Below are 24039 nucleotides of genomic sequence, written 5' to 3' on the forward strand. Positions count from 1 at the left end.
TATTCAGTGTAGAGGTAGTGGTAGTAGAGGTGGGCTGCAAAATAATGCTGATTTTTTGTGTGTGGTGTGTCAGGGAGAACATGTAGAGATTGTGAAGTGTGAAAGGATTGATCTTGCTGGAGAGTCTTATGAGTGTGTGTGGAGGAGTTTTGATATTTGGGGGACATCTTATGTGCAAGAGGTGGGGCTAGAATTAGCTCTGTGGCTAGGGAGTGGTTGGAGGAAGTTCAGGGAACTGTTACCTTTCTGAACATTTAGAGGGCTTTCCTTCTGCGCTAAAGAATCTTTGTATGTGGCATATGTTAGGAGTGCAATGCTGTATGGTAGTGACACCTGGGCAGTAAAGGAAGAGGATATTCATAGGCTCAAACATAGAGAAATGACAGTGATTACATGGATGTGTAATGCATCCATGAATGTGAGGCCTGGGGGGGCTAGGATTATGATTGAAGAGTTGAGAGGAAAGATGGGACTGGAATGTAATGGCGTTAAAATGAGTAGGGTTAGATGGAGATGGTTTGAGCATGTTGAGAGGATGGAGGATGACAGTTGGGTGTGGAAAATGACAAATATGAGTTACGTTGGGGATAGGGTTGCTAGAGGCAGATAAAACAAGACCTGAGATGAGGTCATAGACTGTGACCTCAGGGGTAAGGGGCTTAACAGGAAGAGTTCCAAAGTTCAAGCAGCATGGAGAGCCACCATTAGGTGACCAAGACTGACACATGCAGGCATGTTGGAGCCTTTATAAACATATGATAAGAGACTGCACAACACTGGGTATCAGCACTGACATGAAGGTGTGGTGTATGGGACTGCTGGGCCCAGAATCCAACATAAAAAAAAATTATATGAAAATAAGGATGGTCTTGATAAGAGACAGGAGCTGGAGTGTTGCAGCTGTGTGAGGTGTACATGAAGGAGTGTTAGTGCCAACTTTAACATATGGATGTGAGACTATGGTGTGGCATGGATATGAAAAGTCAGGAATGAGAGCATTGGAGATGGGACTGCTGAGGAATGTATGTGGAGTATAGATAGTGAATAGGATACGCAATAATGTGATTTGTGAAAGATGCGGAGTGAGGAAGTCTGTGAACTCCAGAATCAAAGAAAGTGTACTGAGATGGTATAGTTATGTGGAGAGACTGGATAACAATAGAGTGGTGAAAAAGGTATATCTGAGCGGATTTGAAGGAGGGAGGAGGTGAGGGAGGCCAAGGAGAAAGTGGAGGGATATGGTGAATGAGCATGTGAAGATGAGAGGTATGGAAGTCGGTGAAGTTAGGGGACTGACAAGAGATCGACCTGACTGGATGAATGTTGTGAGAAGAAGTGCATGATCAGGGATTTGGCACCTCTTTTTAACATGACAGCATTCAGATTGACTCGGATACGTTTATGTGAAGCTACAGAATGTGATGAAAGTTTTTGGCGTATCAGATAGAGCCAGGATTCCGGGGGCTTGAATGATGAGTGAATGAAAGCGTGGCCCATTTAATGGGGCAGACTTGGGCAGTTTGGACGTTGCTACTCCTCACACTGCCCTAGGGTGAGAAGGGAGGTTCATATGCTGATGATGATGAATATAAAGAAGGAGAAGAAAAAGAGAGTATGTGAATGGTTGTGCCTGTGAGGTTGAGTCAGGAGTTCAGAGATTTGAATGATGAGTGATTGAGTATGTGGCCCATTCACTGGACATGCAGTTGATTAGTTCTCTCTCACTTGTGCATTTCTGTTTCCCCATTTTCCCTACTTCACCCAGTCCTTAGGTGTAAGAAAGAGGTTGAGATGTTGATAATGGTGGTGATAATGATTATGATTATATTAAGATTTGTCACTTATCTTTGCTCAGGTGTTTCAGGATGAGATGTACCTGGTATATGCCAAGAAGGCTGGTGAGTGTGTATGGGAGCGAGGGCTGCTGCAGAAGGGATACGGCCTGTGCCACGGCTCTGCAGGCAATGGTTATGCTCTTCTTTATCTTTACCAGGCAAGGCGAAGATACCTTGTTGTTGTTGTGACTCAAGGCTCATATGGATGTGAACCTGGTGGACTGAAGGTAGAAATTACTTCTCTCCTGCAGCTCACCATCCTCCTTTCAGAGGTTGGTGAGGGAGATGAGAGACATTTATATAACCGGTCAGTGGAGCCACTCATTGATATCAGTGCTACCATGTGGAGGCATTTCTTTTCACCACCTCTCAGTTAAGACTAATACAGGTATTTTTCATTGTTGTATGAAGTTGTTTCACCTAGAGTTATGTAATTGATGTCTGACTTATGATTGAGTAACACTATATCATGATCAGACAGCTCATGTATTGTATCCCAGCTAATGCCAGACTCATATTCAGCTGACAGTGTCATAGGAGCCTGAGTGTTAAGTTGCAGATTCATTTACCTCTGCATCACTTAAAGTTGCTCTTGATTCACATTTTTTTCAGTTGGAAATTACTATTTGTGTTTTTAACTCCCATGTCATAACTGAAAAGCATGCCTTATTCAAAGTTCCTTCACTTAAAGTAGCATATACTGGTGCACGTTGATGATGGTATACAGTATAATACTGCATAATCCAGTATTTATGGATATTTCATGAACAGATAAAACACAGAATATTAAAGTTTGTATTCATTCTAGCTAAATCATTCAGACTATACATATGTACTTCCTCATTCCCTAATTCTTGGAAAGAAGCCACCATCCACCCAATTCCAAAGAAAGGAAGTTCCTCTTACCCTTCTGGTTACAGACCAATAGCTATCACCTATTCTCTTGGCAGAGTGTGTGAAATTAATAAGCACATAGTTAAACACCTTGAATCCAACAACTTAATTAGTGATAGACAGTGTGGTTTTCGCCATGAAAGATCCACCATTGATATACTCAATCTCCTGACTCATACCATCCATCAGTCAATTGACCAACATGGAGAAACCCATGCAGTAGCCCTTGTTACATCTAAAGCTTTTGACAGAGTGTGGCATCATTCCCTGCAATCCAAACTCCCTTGCTATGGACTAGCATCTTTCGTTCCTCCGCTTTCCTCGTATCTCATTGACAGAAAAACAAAAGTAGATGATGTACATTCCAATTTCCACTCGTTTAACACCAATGTGCCACAAGGATCAGTTCTTGCGCCAACCCTTTGGTTCCTTCTTCCTCAAAAAAAAAAAAAAAAAAAAAAAAAAAAAAAAAAAAAGTTCATATTAATGATTTCTTATCTGTCACCCATAATCCCATCCATTCATATGCAGATGACTCAACAGTTCACAGTGCATTCACACTCAAACACCCATTTACAAAGTTTAATATCTCTAACTCTCAGCTCAGTGCAGCAGTCTCCATATATGAAGACTTATCTAAGATCCATGAATGGGGACAAAATAACCTGGTCTCATTTAATGCTCTGAAAACCAAATATATACAATTTACTAATAGACAGATATTGTCAGATACGTATAGTGCCATCGATGCTACTAATATTCCCATCTCCAAAAGTATTGAAATTCTCGGTGTTTCACTTAACAGTGCCCTTAGCTGGACCTCTCATGTCAGATCACTTGCTATAACCATCTCAAAGAAACTTGGATTATTGTTCAGAGTCCGTAACTACTTCACTGACGAGCATTTAGCCATAATTTATAAGAGTCGTGTGCTCTCAACTGGAATATTGCTCTTTCATGCATGTGGAATGGATGTGGAGAGGGTGCACGAAAACAACTAGACAAAATTCAGAACAAAAATTAATAACCTTGCCATTACAAATAAACTACCTCCCCTACGAGTAAGAAGGAATGTTGCCTCCCTTGCATTATTTTAAAGATACTTTCAAGGCAAATGCTCAGACGAAGTCAGGTGAAGTTGCATCCATTGTGCTGCCTCTCCATGCCTTCCCTCGTGCTACATGGGAGTTTGGTAGTGCTCATGATTGGAATGTCACACAGCCATATTGCAGAACTTCTGCGTATCAAAACTCTTATTACCTGAACTGCATATCTCTGGAACTTGGTTCTCCAGAGTTGTTTCCCCCCAGACTTCAACCTACGGCTGTTCAAGTTGAACTGTTACAGATTTTTATGACTGGAGTATGCCAGTAATCTGGTTTATGGATTATTATTTTTTTTTATTCATTTGTTTTCCCTCCTCTGTTCTGTTATTTAGAAAAAAAAATTGCTTCTGGCTACCTGTTTCATAAACAGTTAGGGTATAGCAGAGAACATTTGCCTTTTTTCATGTGATGATGATGATGATGATGATGATAATTATATGTGTGCTCTGTTATTATTTGTATATGCTTGTTTTTACCTACATCAGTAGGGTGGTAGTATAGCCTCTTGTACTCACATTTATTTTTATCACCATTGCCTTGAGGGTGGTAGGTGAGGGCATCTGCCATCCACTCACTTCATGTGGCTGTGCATTGAGTAATAAGCCAAGAGGTTTCGTGTTGTGTAGGAAATAATTTATTATATACATTAGATGGTAACCATTTGATCAAATGAACATCAGGTGGGTTAGGGGTTTAGGCGCTTCAGGCAGATGAAGCTTGTAAGATTGGCCATCTGCAGGGTGGTAGGTTTATTGATCACATGATGCCACTGAGGGGTGAGTGAGGCTTTCACTGTTTGCCTGGAATGTAAGGACTGAGTAGTCTAGTCCCGGACCCCAGTGCTCATGGTGGAGTAGAAATGGATTGGACAATAGATTGAAGGATGGCATTCGGGCAAGCTGTCACTCTTACTTTAAATGTCTGGACTATGTAGCCTAACCATGGGTTATCAGAGTCCCGGTGAAGTATTAAAGGATTTTCTGATTGATTGGTCTAGATCAGCGGTTCTCAAACTTTTTAGTGTGTGACTGTATTGGGAATATTTCAAGACTTCGCGACCCACAGGGTACAAAGAGAGAGAGGGAGAGTAACCGGTATGTAGCCTATCGTAGTTGTCATGAGTGTGCTAATAGTGTAAAAGGATAATTACAATTTCAATTAACTCCTTAACCGTGGGTGTCATTCCAGAAAGACATTGAAAAAACTGGACCAAACCCCGGGTGTCATTCTGGAAGATTCGTGAATATTTTGAATATCGCGCGTTTTTTCTGCACGCCAATTGTTTCATGCAAGAGGAGCTATTAAGTTCTTTCCTGTCAGCCCACCCCCACCTTCTTCCTCCCTCCTCCCACCCCCCGGGGGCCCACCCCACCCCTGCCCAAACACCCATCAGTCAGTCTCTGTCCAGCTCTGTGCGTGACAATGGTGCTCCGTTTAGATCGCTCACTTCTAACGGCACTGCCCGTCCAGTGAAACCTACATAACTGCAAAGCTGAAGGTTAGTACTTTCTAATGGTACCTTATTTTTTGCTCTAGCTTCATTCTGTGCAGTTATAAAGGTTTAAAGGTTTGTTTACATTTTGGCTGTGAGGGGCCAGTCGGGTCAAAACAATGCCCGCAGTTAAAGGGTTAAATCAATAAAATACGTTGAAAGCATTAGGCCTATTCTATGTCCCTGCAACATGTCAAATTCCTGTCGCGACCCATAGTTTGAGAATCACTGGTCTAGTTTGTATCATTCTTATTGTTCATGAAGGCTCCAATATGTTCTCACATGATGGGCTTGGTCACCTCATGGCAGCTTTCCATGCTGCTTGATTTCTGGCAGCCTCCCTATTCTGTTCCATATATTTGAGGTCACAGTCTTATGACCTCGTTCCATGTCTTTTTTGGTCTGCCTTGCGCAACCCTACTCCCAGTGCTCACACTTCTCACCCTCTGCACCCAGTTGTCATCCTCCATCCTCATTATGCCCAAACCATCTCAATCTACCCCTTCTCATCACAGCACCAGTACATTCCAGTCCTATCCGTACCTCTTAAGCCATCATCCTTACCTCTTAAGCCATCATTCATAGTCCTAGCCCCCCAGAACTCGCATTCAAATACATACTACACATCCATGTAATCATTGTTGTTTCTGTATGTTTGAGACTACAGATATTCTCTTCCTTTACTTCCCAGGACTCACTGCCATACAGCAGTACACTCCCTAACATGCTGCATACAGAGATCTCTTAGCACAGAGGGAGAGTCCTCTCAATGTTAGGAGAGGCTGCAGCTCCCAGATCTTCCTCCAACCACTCCTTACCCTGACCAAAGGGCTAGCTTCAGCCCCACCTCCAGCATATAACATGTCTCCCAAATAACAAAGCTCCTCAACACACTCAAGAAATTCTCCAGCAAGCTCAGCCCCCTCACACCTGGCAGTCTGTACTTGCTGTCTCCGACACACCACACATACAAAATCAGCACTATTTTGCAGTCTGCCTCTAATACAAATACATCTGCACTCACTTATCAGACACTGCACAAGTTGGAGTTACTTCCCGTACCCTTGTGGCAAACTGCACATGGCCACACTCCCTTTGCTTTGACAGTACTGACACTTGCCCTAGATATCATCACTTTTGTGTTATCTGCATTTACTCTCAAACCCTTGTGCCCTACTCTGTCTCACCATTTCCTAAATCATTCCTCTGCCTCCTGTTCATTCTCTGCAGTCAACACCAAATCGTCAGCATGGAACATCTCCCATGGGAATCCATTTCTGAAGTCATGTGAGAGAGCTTCAAGCACCACAACAAACAATAATAGGCTCAGAACTGATCCATGATGCAAGCCAACATTCAGGGAGAACTCGTCACTCAAATCTCCATTCACTTTCACTTGGATGCAAGCACATGTACATAGCCATAACAACTTTAACCAATTGCTTCTTGATCCCAAGCTTTCTGTTTGCCCACCTCACTACTTTACCTCCCTAGGGACTCTGTCTACTGTAAGGCCTTCTCAGAATCAGCAAAAAACAAAAGTGTATATGGGATCAGTGATCCCACTGCTTGGCATAAACCCAAACTACATCTCATCAGTATTCACTCTTTCCCTTATAGCTTCTAGGACTCTCTCCATTATCTTTCTTTATGTGGTCCAAAAATTTCATGCCTCTGTAATATTCTCATTTCAGGCCATCTCTCTTCCCCTTATGCACATTTACAATCACACTCTTCAGTCAGTCATCTGGGACAGCTCACTCATATATAATTGAATTTTTCAAATCAGTTAGTAAACCCACTCCTATATCTCTTGAGGCCTTCCACATTTCAGTATTCAGCCACACCTGCTGCCTTCCCCAGCTGCATCCTGCGTATTGTCCTATTCACAGTGCCAGCATCAATCAAAGGCTAAGGGCCAAACACTTTATCTGTAGACTCCAAACCATCCCCTGTGCCAGTCAAATTCTTCATTCAGCAACCAGCTATAGTGCTCTCCAGGCATCTGTATTATCCATACTGTCCACCACTACCTTTCCTTCATCACTTTTCTACACACTGCTCATCTGTGATATCCCTGATTTCTCTCCATTTAAATACAGTGCCCTTGCACAGTGAATGAGTTTATGGGTGGCAGATGAGCTTGTTCAAAGTGAATTCGTTCACTGTGAACAACATATCTCATGGAAAAAATTGCATATGGGTGGCATCACTCCCTCAGAGTCCACTTGTTGAACCATAGAGATGTACTAAAGGGCACATTTCAGTTGCAGACAGTTCAGATATATAAAATATAAAACACATAGGTATTTACCTTAAATGAAGCAGATGGCAGCCCTGCCTGGCTTGAATACAGGTGGTTCCGAGGCAGGGAGATACACTTAGTTTTTCCTCGCCACATCACCTTCCACTCCCTCGTTCCCGTCACCAGTCTCCCCCTCATCACTTGACTGAACCAATTCCCCACATGCCTCTACCTCATTCACCTCTCCCATAGAACTTTTAAAGTCCAAAGATGACACCACTGACATCACATCATCATTGTCTTCCCCAGGAAATGTAGCAGACGATGTAGAGGCAACTGGTACCTGTTGTTCTTGAGTTTGGTAGTAGCGTGTGATGAGTGTTTGTTTTCTTCTGTTGACTTCCATATTGTGCCTTTCAGTATAACAACGAAAATTGGTTTCTACTCCACTGAGCACTTCTTGTGTCCTAAGGTAGCTGGTTTCAATTGCCTTGACTTCTCTCAGAACATACATTGCTGCTAGAATTTCACTGATCTGAGGCAAACATAGGCAAATCTTCATCCTCCACTGGATTCTGCTCAAAAGGTTGCTCAGATCTGGCCTCTTGTGCAGCATCTGCTGGGGGTGGGTGGGTAGGGTTGTTTAATATGGGAGATGGCGGTTATGGTCTACTCTTTTCCCCAATTTCCTTCACTCGGGGTTCAACTCTTTCATCATGGTTTTGTGGACCTGATTACCCCCTGGTTCATTCACTAGGCGAATCGTTTACTCTGAATACGTTTACTGTGCGAAGGCACTGTACAATATTCTTCCTTTCAGTGCTATATAGGTTATCCAGTAAAAGCCTGTGAGACAGATTTTGCCCTGTACAACTCCTTTTTAGCCCTATGCTTGTCAGCCAAGTATTCCTGTTAGCATTCCTTTTCCATTCTCAGAAGCCTTCTTTTCTTCGTAACTGCAGCTTCAACAACCTCATCCCACCACCATGTTACCTTATGTCTTGGACTCAGTGCTCTTTGTCCATCCACCCACTGAATCAGTAACTCTCAAGAGGTTGTTCTAGAGAGCTCCGTACTGTTCATTAACACTTCTGTCAACAGCTCCCTGTTCAGTCTTCTACCCATCATGCTATAGAAGGCATCCCTTACTGCTTGGTTTTTCAACTTCCATATTCTGCTCCTTGGTGCATAAGTCCTCTTCACCACAGGCTGCTTAAGCACCATGCCACGTATCAGTAATTTGTCTTGCTGCACACACTCTTCACTCCCTATAACTTTAACATCCCTCGCCAACCTCCTATCAGCCCTCCTGACTGTGAACTAGTCAGTTAGTCTATTGTATCCCCCAGACTTTTATGTAATCATCCTACTTACTCTTTTGCTAAAATGTGTGTTGCACGCAGTCTTGTTCATTGCCTTCCCAAATTCGAGTATCCTTTCCCCTTCTGCATTCCTCGTACCATATGCGCATCCCCCATGTACTCTTTTTATCCTTGAGCCTCTTCACCCACATGATCATTTAAATCCCCACCCAAAACTACATTCTCATAGTGACAAACCAGATGGTTTTCTGTGCACCAGGAAACCATTTACAACACTGGGTGGTAACCATATAACCAAATTATGGCATCTGGTGGTTTAGCGAATAATTAAGGTGCTCCAATCGGTTTGAGCCTGTGCAGGTTTATATCCAAGGGGTTTTGGGGGTTTATTGCTCACATAATGCCATTCAGGGATGAGTGAGGCTGGTCACTCTCATTTTAAATGTCAGGACCAACATGCCCAGCCCTGGGCTCCTATGCTCCTCATGGGGCAACACTGGATTAGATGATGTTGATGGTGATGACCACCAACCACAAGTATCATCCCAGAATCTATCTTTTTCTACATCATCCAGGTTAACCTGTGGAGCATGCACCATTATAACTGTAATCATGAGTTTACCAAACATTATTTTTACTACTGTAATTCTTTCTTTCATTCTCATTACATTCATGACACATTCAACCCATTTCTTATAAACCAGCACACTTATACCACCATATCCATCTATACTTCCCTGCCAAAATAGTGTATATCTGCATAGATCAGAATAGAGAAAAATTCTATAGTGAATTTGTTTTTGCGTGATGGAATCCTTAACCTCTTTCAGCATAGTTTATGGCCAAGTGCAATAAGATTTAGAGGGCTGATCTAAATGTGACTTGTCACCAAGAGACTCATTTCTGTGGTATAACAAAGGCTCATTGAATTTTATAAAACCACATTTTAGGTGCTTAGAATCATAACGTCGTAAGCACTAAAAAAAAAAAAAAAAAAAAAAAAAAAAATGTCCAGCAACTTTTAAATACACATATCTCTGGAACTAAGACAGATATTGCATTGCCTTTTGTTTCGAGATGTAGTGTAAGGTCTCAGCTATAAAATTCTGTTATTTACATTAGAAAGAGAGAAAGAGAGAGAGAAACATTCATTTTTATTTCGCGCACCCAGTATACACAACACTTCCACACACACACACACACACACACACACACACACACGCACGCACGCACGCACACTTCCTGGATTGTGGGGAAATAATTATAGAATCAGCAGCAAAAAGGAGACCAGCCTATTGTGACTGTGTGAATGAGTGCGTGAGTGGTGGTCCCATCAGACAGTAGTTAAAAAAGAGAAGAAAAAAAAAAAAAACGTGGTTTCGGTCATAAAGAGTACAAGATATAGTGGAAATAGAAAGTTTCCATATAGTTGCATCATGGCGGAAAGGGACGGTGCATTGTTTACAAACGGTGAGGGGGATTTTGCGGGCTTCTCCGAAGATGATGTTGTAAATGGAAGTACAAAACTGAACCAAACAAGAGTAGCAGGAGTAGAGAAAACAGCGGAGAGGAATGTCCTGGAGTTTAAAAAGGTATGGGCAGTACTGTAATTAGAGAGTTGTAGGAACGGACTATAGAGCAGGAAAACGAGATCAAAATTCTACAGAATAAACTGGAAAAAGTTTGCACACTCAGTGATAAATAAGAAAGAGAAGTTACGGAATTAAGAGTGAGTAATGAATCTGCCTCAAGTGAAATAAAACAGCTCAAGAGAAAGAATAAGTGGTTGGAAGAGGAAAGGAACAGGATGAAAAGTAAACTAGATGAGTATGAATCCAAATCAAGGATGCAAGATGAGCACATTAAGGAAATCAAGGAACAACTCAAGGGATGGAAAAAAATTCAGGAGGAAGGAAATGTAAAGTTGAAAGAGATTATAGAACAACAGAGCAAGGAAAAAGAGGAGAAGGAAGTAGTTAGGGTACTGAGAAGTAGAGAATCTTTAGTCAGGGATGTAGCAGATAAGAAAAAATGTGTAATAATTTCAGGAGTTAAAGAAAAACATATGACAGTAAGATCAGAGAGAGAAAGAGAAGAACTGAGTAAGGTTAGAGAAATAATATCAGTAGTTATGGAGGGCAACAACAAAGCTTAAGAAGAGATTGAAGAAGTGTTTAGGTTAGGAAATTACGAGGAAGGAGGGACGAGGCCATTGAAGGTAAAGTTTAAGTCCCAGGTAATGGTAAACGAAATCATCAGTAGAACATGGAAATTATCAGACAAAGATGGTTTTAAAAATGTTTGATAAGGAGAGATGCAATTAAAGAAGAAAGAACTAAAATAAAGGTGTTAGTAAAGGAGGCAAAGGCAAAAAATGAACAGAGAACAGAGGAAGAAAAGACAATGTTTTATCGGAGAGTTATGGATCAGAAATTGAGAAAGTGGTACCAAGAGAGAGAAGGAGAGAAGAGGGTATAAAAAACAACAAAAATAGCTTGAAGGTGGCATATGCTAATGTTGATCGTTTATTATCGCCAAGGTTAGAAATCAATATTTTCTTGAGGGTACATGAACCTGATGCTTTGTAGAGACCAAGTTAAGAGAAGGTATTGATGTTCATATGGGAGATGGTAAATACAAACTGTGGAGAAGAGACAGAAAAGAAAAAATGGGAGGAGGAGTGATGACAGTCTGTAGTGAAGAACAACATAAATGTAGATACTGTGCAAATGGGAGAGGGCAGGGCTGAAGTGATAAATATGAAATTAGAAACTGAAGAGAATGGCAAGAAAGATATGGCGGTAGTGTATGGTCCTCCTAAGACTAGAGCATGGAATGATGATGAATACCAGGAGATGTTGTCAGACATGGCTAGTTATCTGCAGAAAATGATCGAGAAAAGCAACAATATAATGTAATTGGGGACTTTAATTGTAAAGAGGTGAACTGGGAAGAAGGAATGGGACACAGGAGGCAGCGATGATTCGTGTGACACTATATTGTTAAATATAACAACACATAATGTGATGACGCAGTGGGTTAAAGAAATGACATGATCCCGAGGTGAGGACACACCAGCAAGATTAGATTTACTGTTTACCACAGAACCCAATGTAATAGAATCTTTGACATATCTGTGCCCTCTAGGAAAAAGTGATCATGTGGTCATGGATTTCCAGATGATAATAGGGAACATGGTGCCAAGAGACAAGCTTTCTAGGAAGGGAAGATACAACTTTGGGAAAGCAAACTCTACTGGTCTGAGAAAATGTGGATTGGAGAAAATTAAGAGAAATGAGAGATACAGAGGAAGTGGGATATCTTTCTAGACTTCTATAATTTGGGAGTGGAAAAATATGAGCCAAGATTAAGGGGGAAAGAAAACAGGACAAAGGAGTGGTGTAATAGAAGGTGTATGATAGCAAAAAAGAGAGAGACGACATGGAACAACTGGAGAAAGAGAGGTAACAACAGGACAAAGGAAGAATATAAAAGAACTAGAAATGAATATTCTGTACAAGAATAAGTATAGAGGAAGAAAGAAACTTTGAAAAAGTTATAATAGACAAATATAAGAGTGAACCCAAACTGTTTTATAGATTTGTCATTGGCATATTGAAGCAAAGGGAAGGAATCACTAAACTGAAAGTAGAAGGAGAGTTCTGTAAAGATGCAGCAGTGCAAGCTGAAATAATGAACAAATGTTTCCAATAGGTTTTCGTTCATGAAAAAGTGTTTGTGGAAGGGGAGGGAGTGACTAGAAATGTAGTGATTAGAGATGTGAAAGTGGAAGTACAGGAAGTGTATAAATTACTGGAAACTCAAGATGTAAGGAAGGCCTCAGGGCCAGATGTAATCTCTGATTGGGTATTGAAGGAATGCAGAGAACAACTGGTGGATAAGATTCACAGTTTAATTGTGTGTTCTCTGGAAGAGGGGAAAGTGCCTCAAGAGTGGAAGAGGGCAAATGTGGTACCAGTTTATAAGGGAGGAAACAAAGAAGAACCCGTGAATTATAGACCAGTGTCCCTAACCAACATGGTTGCAAAATTGTGCGAGGGAATCCTGCAAGATTGATAGATAAAATATCTGAAAGAGATTAATATTTTGGCTGAAAGTCAGTTTGGATTCAGAAGTGGAAGGTCATGTGTTTCCAACTCGTTGAGCTTTTACTCAAGAGTGACTGACGTGCTACAGGAAAGAGACCGTTGGGTGGATTGTGTGTATTTAGATTTGGAGAAGGCCTTTGACCAGGTGCCCCGTAAGAGACTAATGTGGAGACTAGAGCATATGGGAGGACTGAAGGGAAACCTCCTGTAATGGTTGAGAGACTTTTTGAGAGACAGACAAATGAGGACAGTAATAAAGGAAAGGATGTCTGGATGGAGGGAAGTAACAAGTGGAGTCCCACAGGGCTCGATGTTGGCGCCAGTAATGTTCCTGATTTACGTGAACGATATGGTAGATAGAGTGAACAGTTATGCAAGTCTGTTTGCTGATGATGGAAAGATCTTGAGGAAGGTAGAGGTTGAGGAGGACTGTAAAATGCTGCAGGAGGATCTGGATAGGATATATGATTGGAGCCAGATTTGGGAAATGAAATTCTATCTATTTATTCTATCTATTGCCAGACGCCTTAATCCCGTAAGGGGTGGCCACAAACAAATCACCTCCATGTCGGTCTGTCCCCCGCCATTTCACTGCCCTGCTTCCAGCTCACACTCCACTCTCTCATATACCTCTCCACTCCATCCCTCCATCTCATCCTCGGCCTCCCCCTCCCTTTCCCTCCCTCCATCTCACTCACATACACTCTCCTCATCAGTCTCTCACTCTCCATCCTGTCCACATGACCAAACCACCTTAATGTTTTTCTCCTAACACTTCCTATCACATCCACATCCATACCACACCGCTCCTTCACTTCCTCATTTGTCAGCCTGTCTCTCCATGTGACTCCACATGCTCCTCTCAAATAATTCATTTCCACTGCTCTCACTCTTGACTTCTGTCCCACCAACAACGTCCAAGCTTCACTTTCATACGTTAGAGTTGGTATACCAATACTGTCGTGTAGTTGCTTTTTCACTTCCATGCTCACTTCCCTGTTTCTTATCACTGCTTTCAAGGAGCTAGCAACCTTTCTTCCCTGCTGCACCCTTTCAAGCACTTCACCCTCTAAACTTCCATCCTTACTCATCACACTACCCAAGTACTTAAATGCACTCACATTCTCCATTTCCTCCCCATCCAGTCTCACTTTACATTCACTGACTTCACTTCTCTCGAAGACCATAATTTTACTCTTCCCTACATTCACCTTTAGATACTGTTTCTTACACACTCTCCCAAACTCATCCACCAAGCCATGCAGCTCCCCTTCATCTTCACTTAACAACACAGTATCATCTGTGAACAACAATAGAGGGAATTTCCAAACACTGCCACTCCAATATCCACTGCCCTACCATGTATCTCTTTTATAACCCCATCCATATACAGATTGAACAACCATGGAGACATGACACATCCATGTTTCAATCCAACCCTCAAATAGAAAAATTCACTCAGTTCACCATTCATACGCACTGCAGCCTTAGCACCCTCATACATACTTTTCATGGCATTCAGCAACTTCCCATCAACTCCATATATTCTTAATACTTTCCACAATCCTTGTCTATCCACCCTGGCATATGCTTTCTCCAAATCCATGAAGGCTGCATACAACTTCTTTCCCTTCTCTAGAAACTTTTCCACTAAGGATCTAAGAATAAATATCTGATATACACAACCTCTTTCCTTCTTAAATCCTCCCTGTTCTTCTCCAACTAATTCCTCTGTTATTTCCCTAACTCGGTTAATAAGTATCCTACCATATACTTTTCCTGTTACACTAAGTAGGCAAATCCCCCTATGATTACCACACACTTCTTTTTCCCCTTTCCTTTGTACAGGGGAACAGTTATACCCGACTTCCAATCCTCCGGGACTATTCCTTTGTCCCAGGCCAATCTGCACATCTTCCACATCCGTTTACTACTATGTCTCCCCCATGCTTCAGCATTTCACCACACACTCCATCAATTCCTGGGGCTTTCCCCATTTTAACTTTTTTCATTGCTTCCACAACTTCCATCCTACTGATTTCTTCCTCTCTTCTGACATCCCTCCTTCTCCCAGTCATTCCCCAGCCACTTATACTTGCATTACGTTCATTCTTTATGTTCAACAATTCTTTAAAGTGTTCTCTCCATCTGCTCACTTTTTCTCCCTTCTCCACTAGTAACCTGCCATTTTTATCTTTTACTCCCCAGCTAACTTCTTTAGTACCCTGTCTAACTCTCTTTACCTCTTTCCAGAACATTTTCTTACAGTCCCTCCACTTTACACTCAAATTCCTTCCAAATTCCTCATCCACTCTCTTCTTACTCTCTCATACTAATCTTTTTGTCTCTCTCTTCCTCTCTACATATAACTCTTCCGTCTCTCAGCTTCTTCCACGCCCGTTTCTCATCCACGCATTATATGCTTTCTTCTTCCGTGCCACAGCCTCTCTCACCTCTTTAGCCCACCATGCCGTTCCCTACATGCCCTTTCGTCTTCTCTTCACCCCACACACCACCTCACGTGCTACACATATTTCTTCCATGAATATCTTGCACACACCTTCCACTTCCCCCATCTGCTCCAATCTACAGTATACAGTACTTACCCAGTCACTCCTCCACTTCCCTCTTATATTCTGCCTTTTTTCCATCCTCTTGTAACTTTTATACCCTCTGTGTAAGAACTACTTCCTTCTGTCCTTCCATTCTTCTATTTCTCCATTTTGTTTGGACACTGAAATTCAACACAAAGAAATGTAAAATGTTGGAAATGGGTAAAAGTACCAAGAGGCCATCACTAAATTATTTGATGGGTAGTGAACCAATTACAAAAGCGAGAGAAGAGAAAAATCTGGGAGTGCTGGTCCGGGACAGTTTGTCACCTGAAAAACATATTAACAAGATAGTTAGACAGACTTATAAACTATTGACTAACATAAGAGTAGCATTTCATTACATGGATGAGGAGATGATGAAAAAATTGATAGTGGCCATGATCCGCCCCAGGTTAGAATAGGCAGCAGTAGTGTGGTCCCCATACAAAAAGAAAGATATAAACAAGGTTGAGAGAATACAAAGAACAGCAACCAAGATGGTCCCCAGCCTGGCAGATCTGTCATACAGAGAGGCTGGAAAAGCTGGATTTGCCTTCCTTAGGAAAGGAGAGAAAGGGGCAGCATGATTGCGGTGTTCAGGACCATGATGGGAGTAGTTGACAGAGAAGATCTGTTTGTATGGGATAAGAGAGAAACAAGAGGACATGGAATGAAATTGAAGAAGCCGAGCTGCTTGAAGGATATCAAGAAATATAGTTTTCCTTATAGATGCATAGACCTGTGGAATAGCCTGGACAAAGAGATCATCCAGTCTAAACTCTTAAACGAGTTTAAAGCAAAATTTGACTTATTGAGAAACAGAGATGGGACCCCACGAGCGTACCTCATTTCCTGTATATCACACACACACACACAGGTCGCTGACAGAGATGGAGCTCTTCCTGGATCGTGGGGAAATAATCGCTGAATCAGCGACGAAAAGGAGACCAACCTATTTGTGATTATGTAAATGAGTGCGTGAGTGGTGGTCCCATCGGACAGTAGTTAATAAAAACTGCGGTTTCGGTCATAAAAAGAACAAGACATAGTGGAAATAAAAAGTCTCCATATGGTTGAATCATAGCGGAAAGGGACGGTGCATTGTTTACGACTGGCGAGAGAGAGTTTGAAGGCTTCACTGAAGAGGATGTGGGAAATGGAAATACTGTATTAAGTTAAACCAAACAAGAGTAGCAGAAGTAGAGAAGACAGCGGAGAGGAATGTCCAGGAGATAATAAAGGTATGGAGAGTAATTAGAGAGTTACAGGAACGGACAATAGAGCAGGAAAACGAGATCAAAACTCTACGAAATAAACGAAAAAATTTGTACACGCAGTGACGAACAAGAAAGAGAAGTTACGGAATTAAAAGTGAGCAATGAATCTGCCTCTAATGAAATAAAACAGCTTAAGAGGGAGAATAAGAGGTTGGAAGAAGAAAGGGACAGGATGAAAAGCAAACTAGATGAGTATGAATCCAAATCAAGAATACAGGACAAGCACTTTAAAGAAATCAAGGAGCAACATAAGGGGTGGAAGAAAATTCAGGAGGAAGGAAATGTAAATTTGAAAGAGATTATAGAACAACAAAGCAAGGAAAAGGTAGAGAAGGAAGTGGTTAGGGTACTGAGAAGCGGAGAATATTTCGTTAGGGATGTAGCAGATAAGAAAAAATGTGTAATAATTTCAGGAGTTAAAGAAAAACATATGACAAGATCAGAAAGAGAAAGAGAAGAACCGAGTAAGGTTAAAGAACTAATATCAGTAGTCAAGGAGGAAAACTACAAAGCTCAAGAAGAGATTGAAGAGGTGTTTAGGTTAGGAAAGTACGAGGAAGGAGGGGCAAGGCCATTGAAGGTAAAGTTTAAGTCCCAGGCAACAGTAGACGAAATTATCAGTAGAATATGGAAATTATCAGACTAGGAAGGGTTCAAAAATGTTTGGATAAGAAGAGATGCAAATGAGGAAGAAAGAGCTAAAATAATGGAGTTAGTAAAGGAAACAAAGGTAGGAAACGAACAGAGAATGGAGGAAGAGAAGACAGTGTTTTACTGGAGAGTCATGGATCAGAAATTAAGGAAGTGGTACCGATGGAGGGAAGGAGAAAAGAGGGTATAAAAAACATCAAAAATATTGTGAAAGTGGCATATACCAATGTTTATGGTTTAATACCAGCATGGCTAGAAATCAATGATTTTTTGAGAGTACATGAACCTGATGTTATGTGCCTTGTAGAGACCAAGTTAAGAGAAGATACTGATGTTCCTATGGGAGATGGTAAATACGAACTGTGGAGAAAAGACAGAAAAGAAAAAACGGTAGGAGGAGTGATGATAGCAGTGAAGAACAGCATAAATGTGGATTCCGTGGAAATGGGGGAAGGCAGGGCTGAAGTGATAAATATGAAATTAGAAACTGGAGAGAATAGCGGGAGAGATACGGCTGTAGTGTATGTTCCCCCTAAGACTAGAGCATGGAGTGATGATTAATACCGGGAAATGTTGTCAGACATGGCAAGTTATTTACAGAAAATGATTGAGAAAAGCTATCTATCTATCTATCTATTGCCAGACGCCATAATCCTTTAAGGGGTGGCCATTTGACTTTGAGTTAGTTGTTTTACAGGGAGGGGCACTAACCCTCCACCAACCCACTTGTTGACACGTAGGGAGCACGTATGGTTTGGTTATATGGTTACCACCCAGCGTTGTAAATGGTTTCCTGGCTTACAGGAAACCATTTGGCTTGTCACTCAATGTAAAGCCACCTGTAAAGTAAAGAAAAGCAATAAGAAGTGACAGGAAAGATGGGAGAAATAGGAAGAGAGGAGGGGAGGCACAGAAAAAGAATGATAAAGGCTAAGGAAGAAGTAGGCAGCACTACATCAAGTGAGTGGATTTTGGTCGCCACCACCTACCACCTATTGAGAAAAGCAACAATAAAATTTTAATAGGGGACTTCAGTTGTAAAGAGGTGAACTGGAAAGAATGGGACTCAGGAGGCAGCAAAGATTCGTGGGGCACTATATTATTATATACAGCAATGTACAGTGTGATGACGCAATGGGTCAAAGAAGAGACTCAGTTCCGAGGTGAGGACACACCAGCAAGACTAGATTTACTGTTTACCAAAGAACCCGATGTAATGGAATCCTTGAAATATCTGTGTCCTGTTGGAAAAAGTGATCATTTGGTCATTGAGTTCCAGATGATAACAGGGAACGTGGAGCCACGAGACGAGCTTTATAGGCAGGGAATATACAACTTTGGGAAAGCAAACTTTACAGGATTGAGAAAATTTTTTGAAAATGCAGATTGGAGAAAATTCAGAGAAACAAGAGAGATAAAGAGGAAGTGGGATATTTTTCCAGGCCTCTTTAATTTGGGAGTGGATAAATTTGTGCCAAGATTAAGGGGGAAAGAAAACAGGAAAAGGAGTGGTTTAATAGAAGGTGTACGATAGCACAAAAAGGAGAGTGACACGGCGTGGAACATTTGGAGAAAGAGAGGGGGGAAAAAAAAAAAAAAAAAAAAAGGAATATAAAAGAACTAGGAATGAATACACAAGAATACTTAGTGAGGAAGAAAGGAATTTTGAAGCAGGTATAATAGACAAATGTAAGGATGAACCCAAACTGTTTTATAGATTTGTCAATGGCAAATTGAAACAAAAGGAAGGAATCACCAAACTGAAAGCAGAAGGAGAGGTCAATAAAGATGCAGCAGTGCAAGCAGAAATAATGAACAAATGTTTCCAATCAGTTTTCACTAATGAAAAGGAGTTTGTGGAAGGGGAGCGAGTGACTAGAAATGTAGTGATAAAAGATATAAAAGTGGAAGTACAGGAAGTGTATAAATTACTGGAAACTATCTATCTATCTATTGCCAGACGCCTCAATCCCGTTTGGGGTGGCCACAAACAAATCGCCTCCAAGTCGCCCTGTCCCCCGCCATTTCACTCCCCTGCTCCCAACTCACACCCCCCTCTCTCATATACCTCTCCACCCCATCCCTCCATCTCATCCTCGGCCTCCCCCTCCCTCTTCCCCCCTCCACCTCACTCATATACACTCTCTTCGTCAGTCTTTCACCCTCCATCCTCTCCACATGGCCAAACCACCTCAGTGTGTTCCTCATAACGCTTCCTATCACATCCACATCCACACCACAACGCTCCTTTATATCCTCATTCGTCAGCCTGTCTCTCCACGTGACTCCACAGGCTCCTCTCAAATAACTCATTTCCACTGCTCTCACTCTTGACTTGTGTCCTTCCAACAATGTCCAAGCTTCACTTCCGTACGTTAGAGTTGGTATCACAATACTGTCATGTAGTAACTTTTTCACTTCCATGCTCACTTCCCTGTTTCTTATCACTGCTTTCAAGGAACCAGCAACCTTTCTTCCCTGCTGTACCCTTTCAAGCACTTCACCCTCCAAACCTCCATCCTTACTCATCACACTACCCAAATACTTAAACGTACTCACATTTTCCAATTCCTCACCATCCAACCTCGCTGTACATTCACTAACTTCACCTCTCTCAAAGACCATCACTTTACTCTTCCCTACATTCACCTTTAGGTTCCGTTTCTTACACACTCTCTCAAACTCATCCATCAAGCCTTGCAGCTCCCCTTCGTCTTCACTCAACAACACAGTATCATCTGCAAACAACAGTACAGGGAGTTTCCAAACACTATCCTCTCTCACCAGGGCCACTCCAACATCCACTACCCTACCTTGTACCTCTTTTATTACCCCATCCATGTACAGATTGAACAACCACTGGAAACTCAAGATGTAAGAAAAGCCCCAGGACCAGATGGAATCTCTAATTGAGTACTGAAGGAATGCAGAGAACAACTGGTGGATAAGATTCACTTTCCCCTCTTCTCTGGAAGAGGGGAAAGTGCTTCAAGAATGGAAGAGGGCAAATGTGGTACCAATTTATAAGGGAGGAAACAAGGAAGGACTCCTGAATTATAGACCAGTGCCCTAACCAGCATGGTCGCAAAATTGTGCAAGAGAATTCTGAAAGATAGTTGGGTAAAATATCTGGAAGAGATGAATCTTTTGGCTGATAGTCAGTTTGGATTCAGAAGTGGAAGGTCATGTGTTTCCAACTTGTTGAGTTTTTACTCAAGAGCGATTGATGTGCTTCAGGAGAGAGATGGTTGGGTGGATTGCGTGTATTTAGATTTGGAGAAGGCCTTCGACAAGGTACCCCATAAGAGACTAATGTGGAAACTAGAGCATATAGGAGGACTGAAGGGGAACCTCCTGGAATGGATGAGAGATTTTTTGAGAAGCAGACAAATGAGGACAGTAATAAAGAAAAGGATGTCTGGATGGAGGGAAGTAACAAGAGTCCCACAGGGCTCGGTGTTGGCGCCAGAAATGTTCCTGATTTACATAAATGATATGGTAGATAGAGTGAACAGTTATGCAAGCCTGTTTGCTGATGATGCAAAGATCTTGAGGAAGGTAGAGGTTGAGGAAGATCATAAAATGCTACAGGAGGATCTGGGTAGGATACACGTATGGAGCCAGATGTGTGTGACTCCACGTATGGAGCCTGTGGAGTCACGTGGAGAGACAGGCTGACGAATGAGGATATAAAGGAGCATTGTGGTGTGGATGTGGATGTGATAGGAAGCGTTATGAGGAACACACTGAGGTGGTTTGGCCATGTGGAGAGGATGGAGGGTGAAAGACTGACGAAGAGAGTGTATGTGAGTGAGGTGGAGGGGGGAAGAGGGAGGGGGAGGCCGAGAATGAGATGGAGGGATGGGGTGGAGAGGTATATGAGAGAGGGGGGTGTGAGTTGGGAGCAGGGCAGTGAAATGGCGGGGGACAGGGCGACTTGGAGGCGATTTGTTTGTGGCCACCCCAAACGGGATTGAGGCGTCTGGCAATAGGTAGATAGATAGAAATGGGTAAAAGTACCAAGAGGCCATCACTGAATTATTTGATGGGTAATGAACCAGTCACAAAAGCGAGAGAAGAGAATGATTTGGGAGTGCAGGTCCAGGACAGTTTGTCACCTGAAAAACACATTAACAAGACAGTTAGAGAGATGTATAAACTTCTGACTAATATAAGAGTAGCTTTTCATTATATGGATGAGGAGATGATGAAAAAATTGATAGTGGCCATGATTTGCCCCAGGTTAGAATATGCAGCAGTAGTGTGGTCCCCATACAAAAAGAAAGATATAAAAAAGATTGAGAGAATACAAAGAACAGCAACCAAGATGGTCCCCAGTCTGGCAGATGTCGTACAGAGAGAGGCTGGAAAAGCTGGATTTGTCTTCCTTAGAAGAAAGGAGAAAGAGAGGCGACATGATTGCAGTGTTCAGGACCATGATGGGAGTAGATCAAATTGACAAAGAAGATGTGTTTTTATGGGATAAGAGAGTAACAAGAGGACACAGAATGAAATTGAAGAAGCCAAGCTGCATGAAGGATATCAAGAAATATAGTTCTCCTTATAGATGTATAGACCTGTGGGATAGTCTGGACAAAGAGATCGTCCAGTCTAAAAACTTAGACGAGTTTGAAGCTAAATTTGACTTACTGAGAAACAGAGACGGGACCTCACGAGCGTAGCTCATTTCCTGTATATCACAATTAGGTAAATACAGTTAGGTGAATACACACACACAAACACACACACACACACACCGCTCGCTGGTCTAGTGGTAACATTCTCGCTTGCCATCTGGTAGACGGGAGTTCGCGCCTCGCTCAGGTTGCGAAAAGTTTCGCTGACGAAGTGGGTGGTTACTGTCCCCCTTGAGCAAGGGGTTGGGTGTGTGGGTGTGTGAAGGTCACAGCCTTGCCCTTAGATCGGACTATATGAGCTCTCAGCTCCCTTCCGGGAGGGTAAAATGCTGACGATCACGACCATCAAGTGATCCTGACCGACCCGGTGAATTACACACACACACACACACACACACACACACACACACACAATGCTTACAAACTCAGTTACGTCGCAAACTCACATGCTCACAAACTTGCATACACATACAGGCACATAAAGGCAATAATAGGCTTATTATAGGCACGTGTGACAACAATAATGACAGTGATAATGGTAATGGTCATTGCAATGACTTTGGTATTAATGAGTGTTCATAATGACAGAAAATTATTAATAGCATTACAAAATCAAGAGGAATGAAGAGTTTCCTTGTAATAATCATACTGCTGGATAGTCAGGCAGAGTCAGGGTTGGAGTTTGAGTCCTAGTCGTAGTCCATAAAAGCGTTGGGGTCATCGAGGTCATCCTCAGTGCCAGCCTCGGCCTGTTGTGGCTGTCTTTCACCTAGGGCATGCCGATGTGTGTACTGCTAGTCCAGGACACTGCGAAGATAGGTGCCAGTCACCAAGGGGAAGTACGAGGGGAGGCCCACAGCATTTGAGCATTTTCAGCGTAAGTGGGATTGGGTATTTTGGAGACAGCTGTACCTCATAGGCATTGGTTAAACTCTACCCAGGTGACTGGCATACCCCGTGCCCAGAAGGCAGCCCTCCCTGAAGTTGAGCTGGAATACAAACCTCCTGGCCTGCATTGGGCTTGCGGTGGACTGTGTACTTCTGTAGTGCCCCAATGTCTAAAAACTCATTCCTCTGCATCTTCTTCATCTTATACCCTGCATGCACAGCATCCCTGATAATGTTGCAATAGGTGTCCATGTTGTGAATGTCCCCATAACTTCAGATGGCCTTCTCTGTTTCCAAAAGCCTGGTCACAGGCCACATAACTGTGGCCAGGCACGAGGTAGTAGTGGATTACTGCATTTTGGTGAGATGGGCACCATCCATCTCCCTTAGGTAGTTCAGTGTGATGTTAATGATTTTATATTGGCCCTATGGTTATCGTTAAAAGCTATCAACTTTTCAGAGTCACCAGCCACGTACTCAGTATCCAACCACTTACGGATACAGGTCACGATTTCCATGGACCCCCTTCCACATGTGACCTCATCCCACACATAAAATTTTGGCTTGTTTGCCTTCATTTCATGTATGCAGAGATTATAGAGCCACATTTTTCGCCTGTAATATGCCACACTGGTACTCAGGCTCGGTAGGGGTTGTGTTTGTTGCAGGTCGAGGCAGATAACTCTGATGTCATTATCTTGAATTTTCGACAGGTCTTTCATGAGTTGTTGGCCTTCATTAGCTAGCTGTTTAAGATCTTGCTTTCTTTTTTCCAGTATGGGCTTTTCATAGTCGTCACTAGCCTTACTGAGTGAGGCATCGGTTTTGTCACAGACATTACAGGTTTCTGTTTTCAGTGACTTGAACGCTAGATTGAACTTTGTGTCGAAGATATGCCTGTAGTAGGACTCTTCCGCCTAGTCTTTGCCAGGTTGTTCTGTGGTCATCCAGTACAGGTACATTCTGTAGAGCTTAGGGACACTCAAGTT

At 42.3% G+C, this 24039-nt stretch overlaps 1 protein-coding gene across 1 annotated transcript in view; it reads left to right on the forward strand.

Moving 5' to 3' along the window:
• Positions 1–24039, forward strand: part of LOC145398758 (lanC-like protein 2) — a 170043-nt gene that overhangs the window by 141419 nt on the left and 4585 nt on the right. Inside the window, exon 8 of the mRNA XM_080271565.1 lies at positions 1856–1993. Coding sequence (XP_080127691.1) covers positions 1856–1993 — 138 coding nt within the window. The remainder of the gene's footprint in view (positions 1–1855; positions 1994–24039) is intronic.

This window comes from Coenobita brevimanus, chromosome 46 (assembly GCF_032717465.1).
Source record: "Coenobita brevimanus isolate Jiangsu-jjx chromosome 46, ASM3271746v2, whole genome shotgun sequence".
Taxonomy (NCBI): Eukaryota; Metazoa; Arthropoda; class Malacostraca; order Decapoda; family Coenobitidae; genus Coenobita; species Coenobita brevimanus.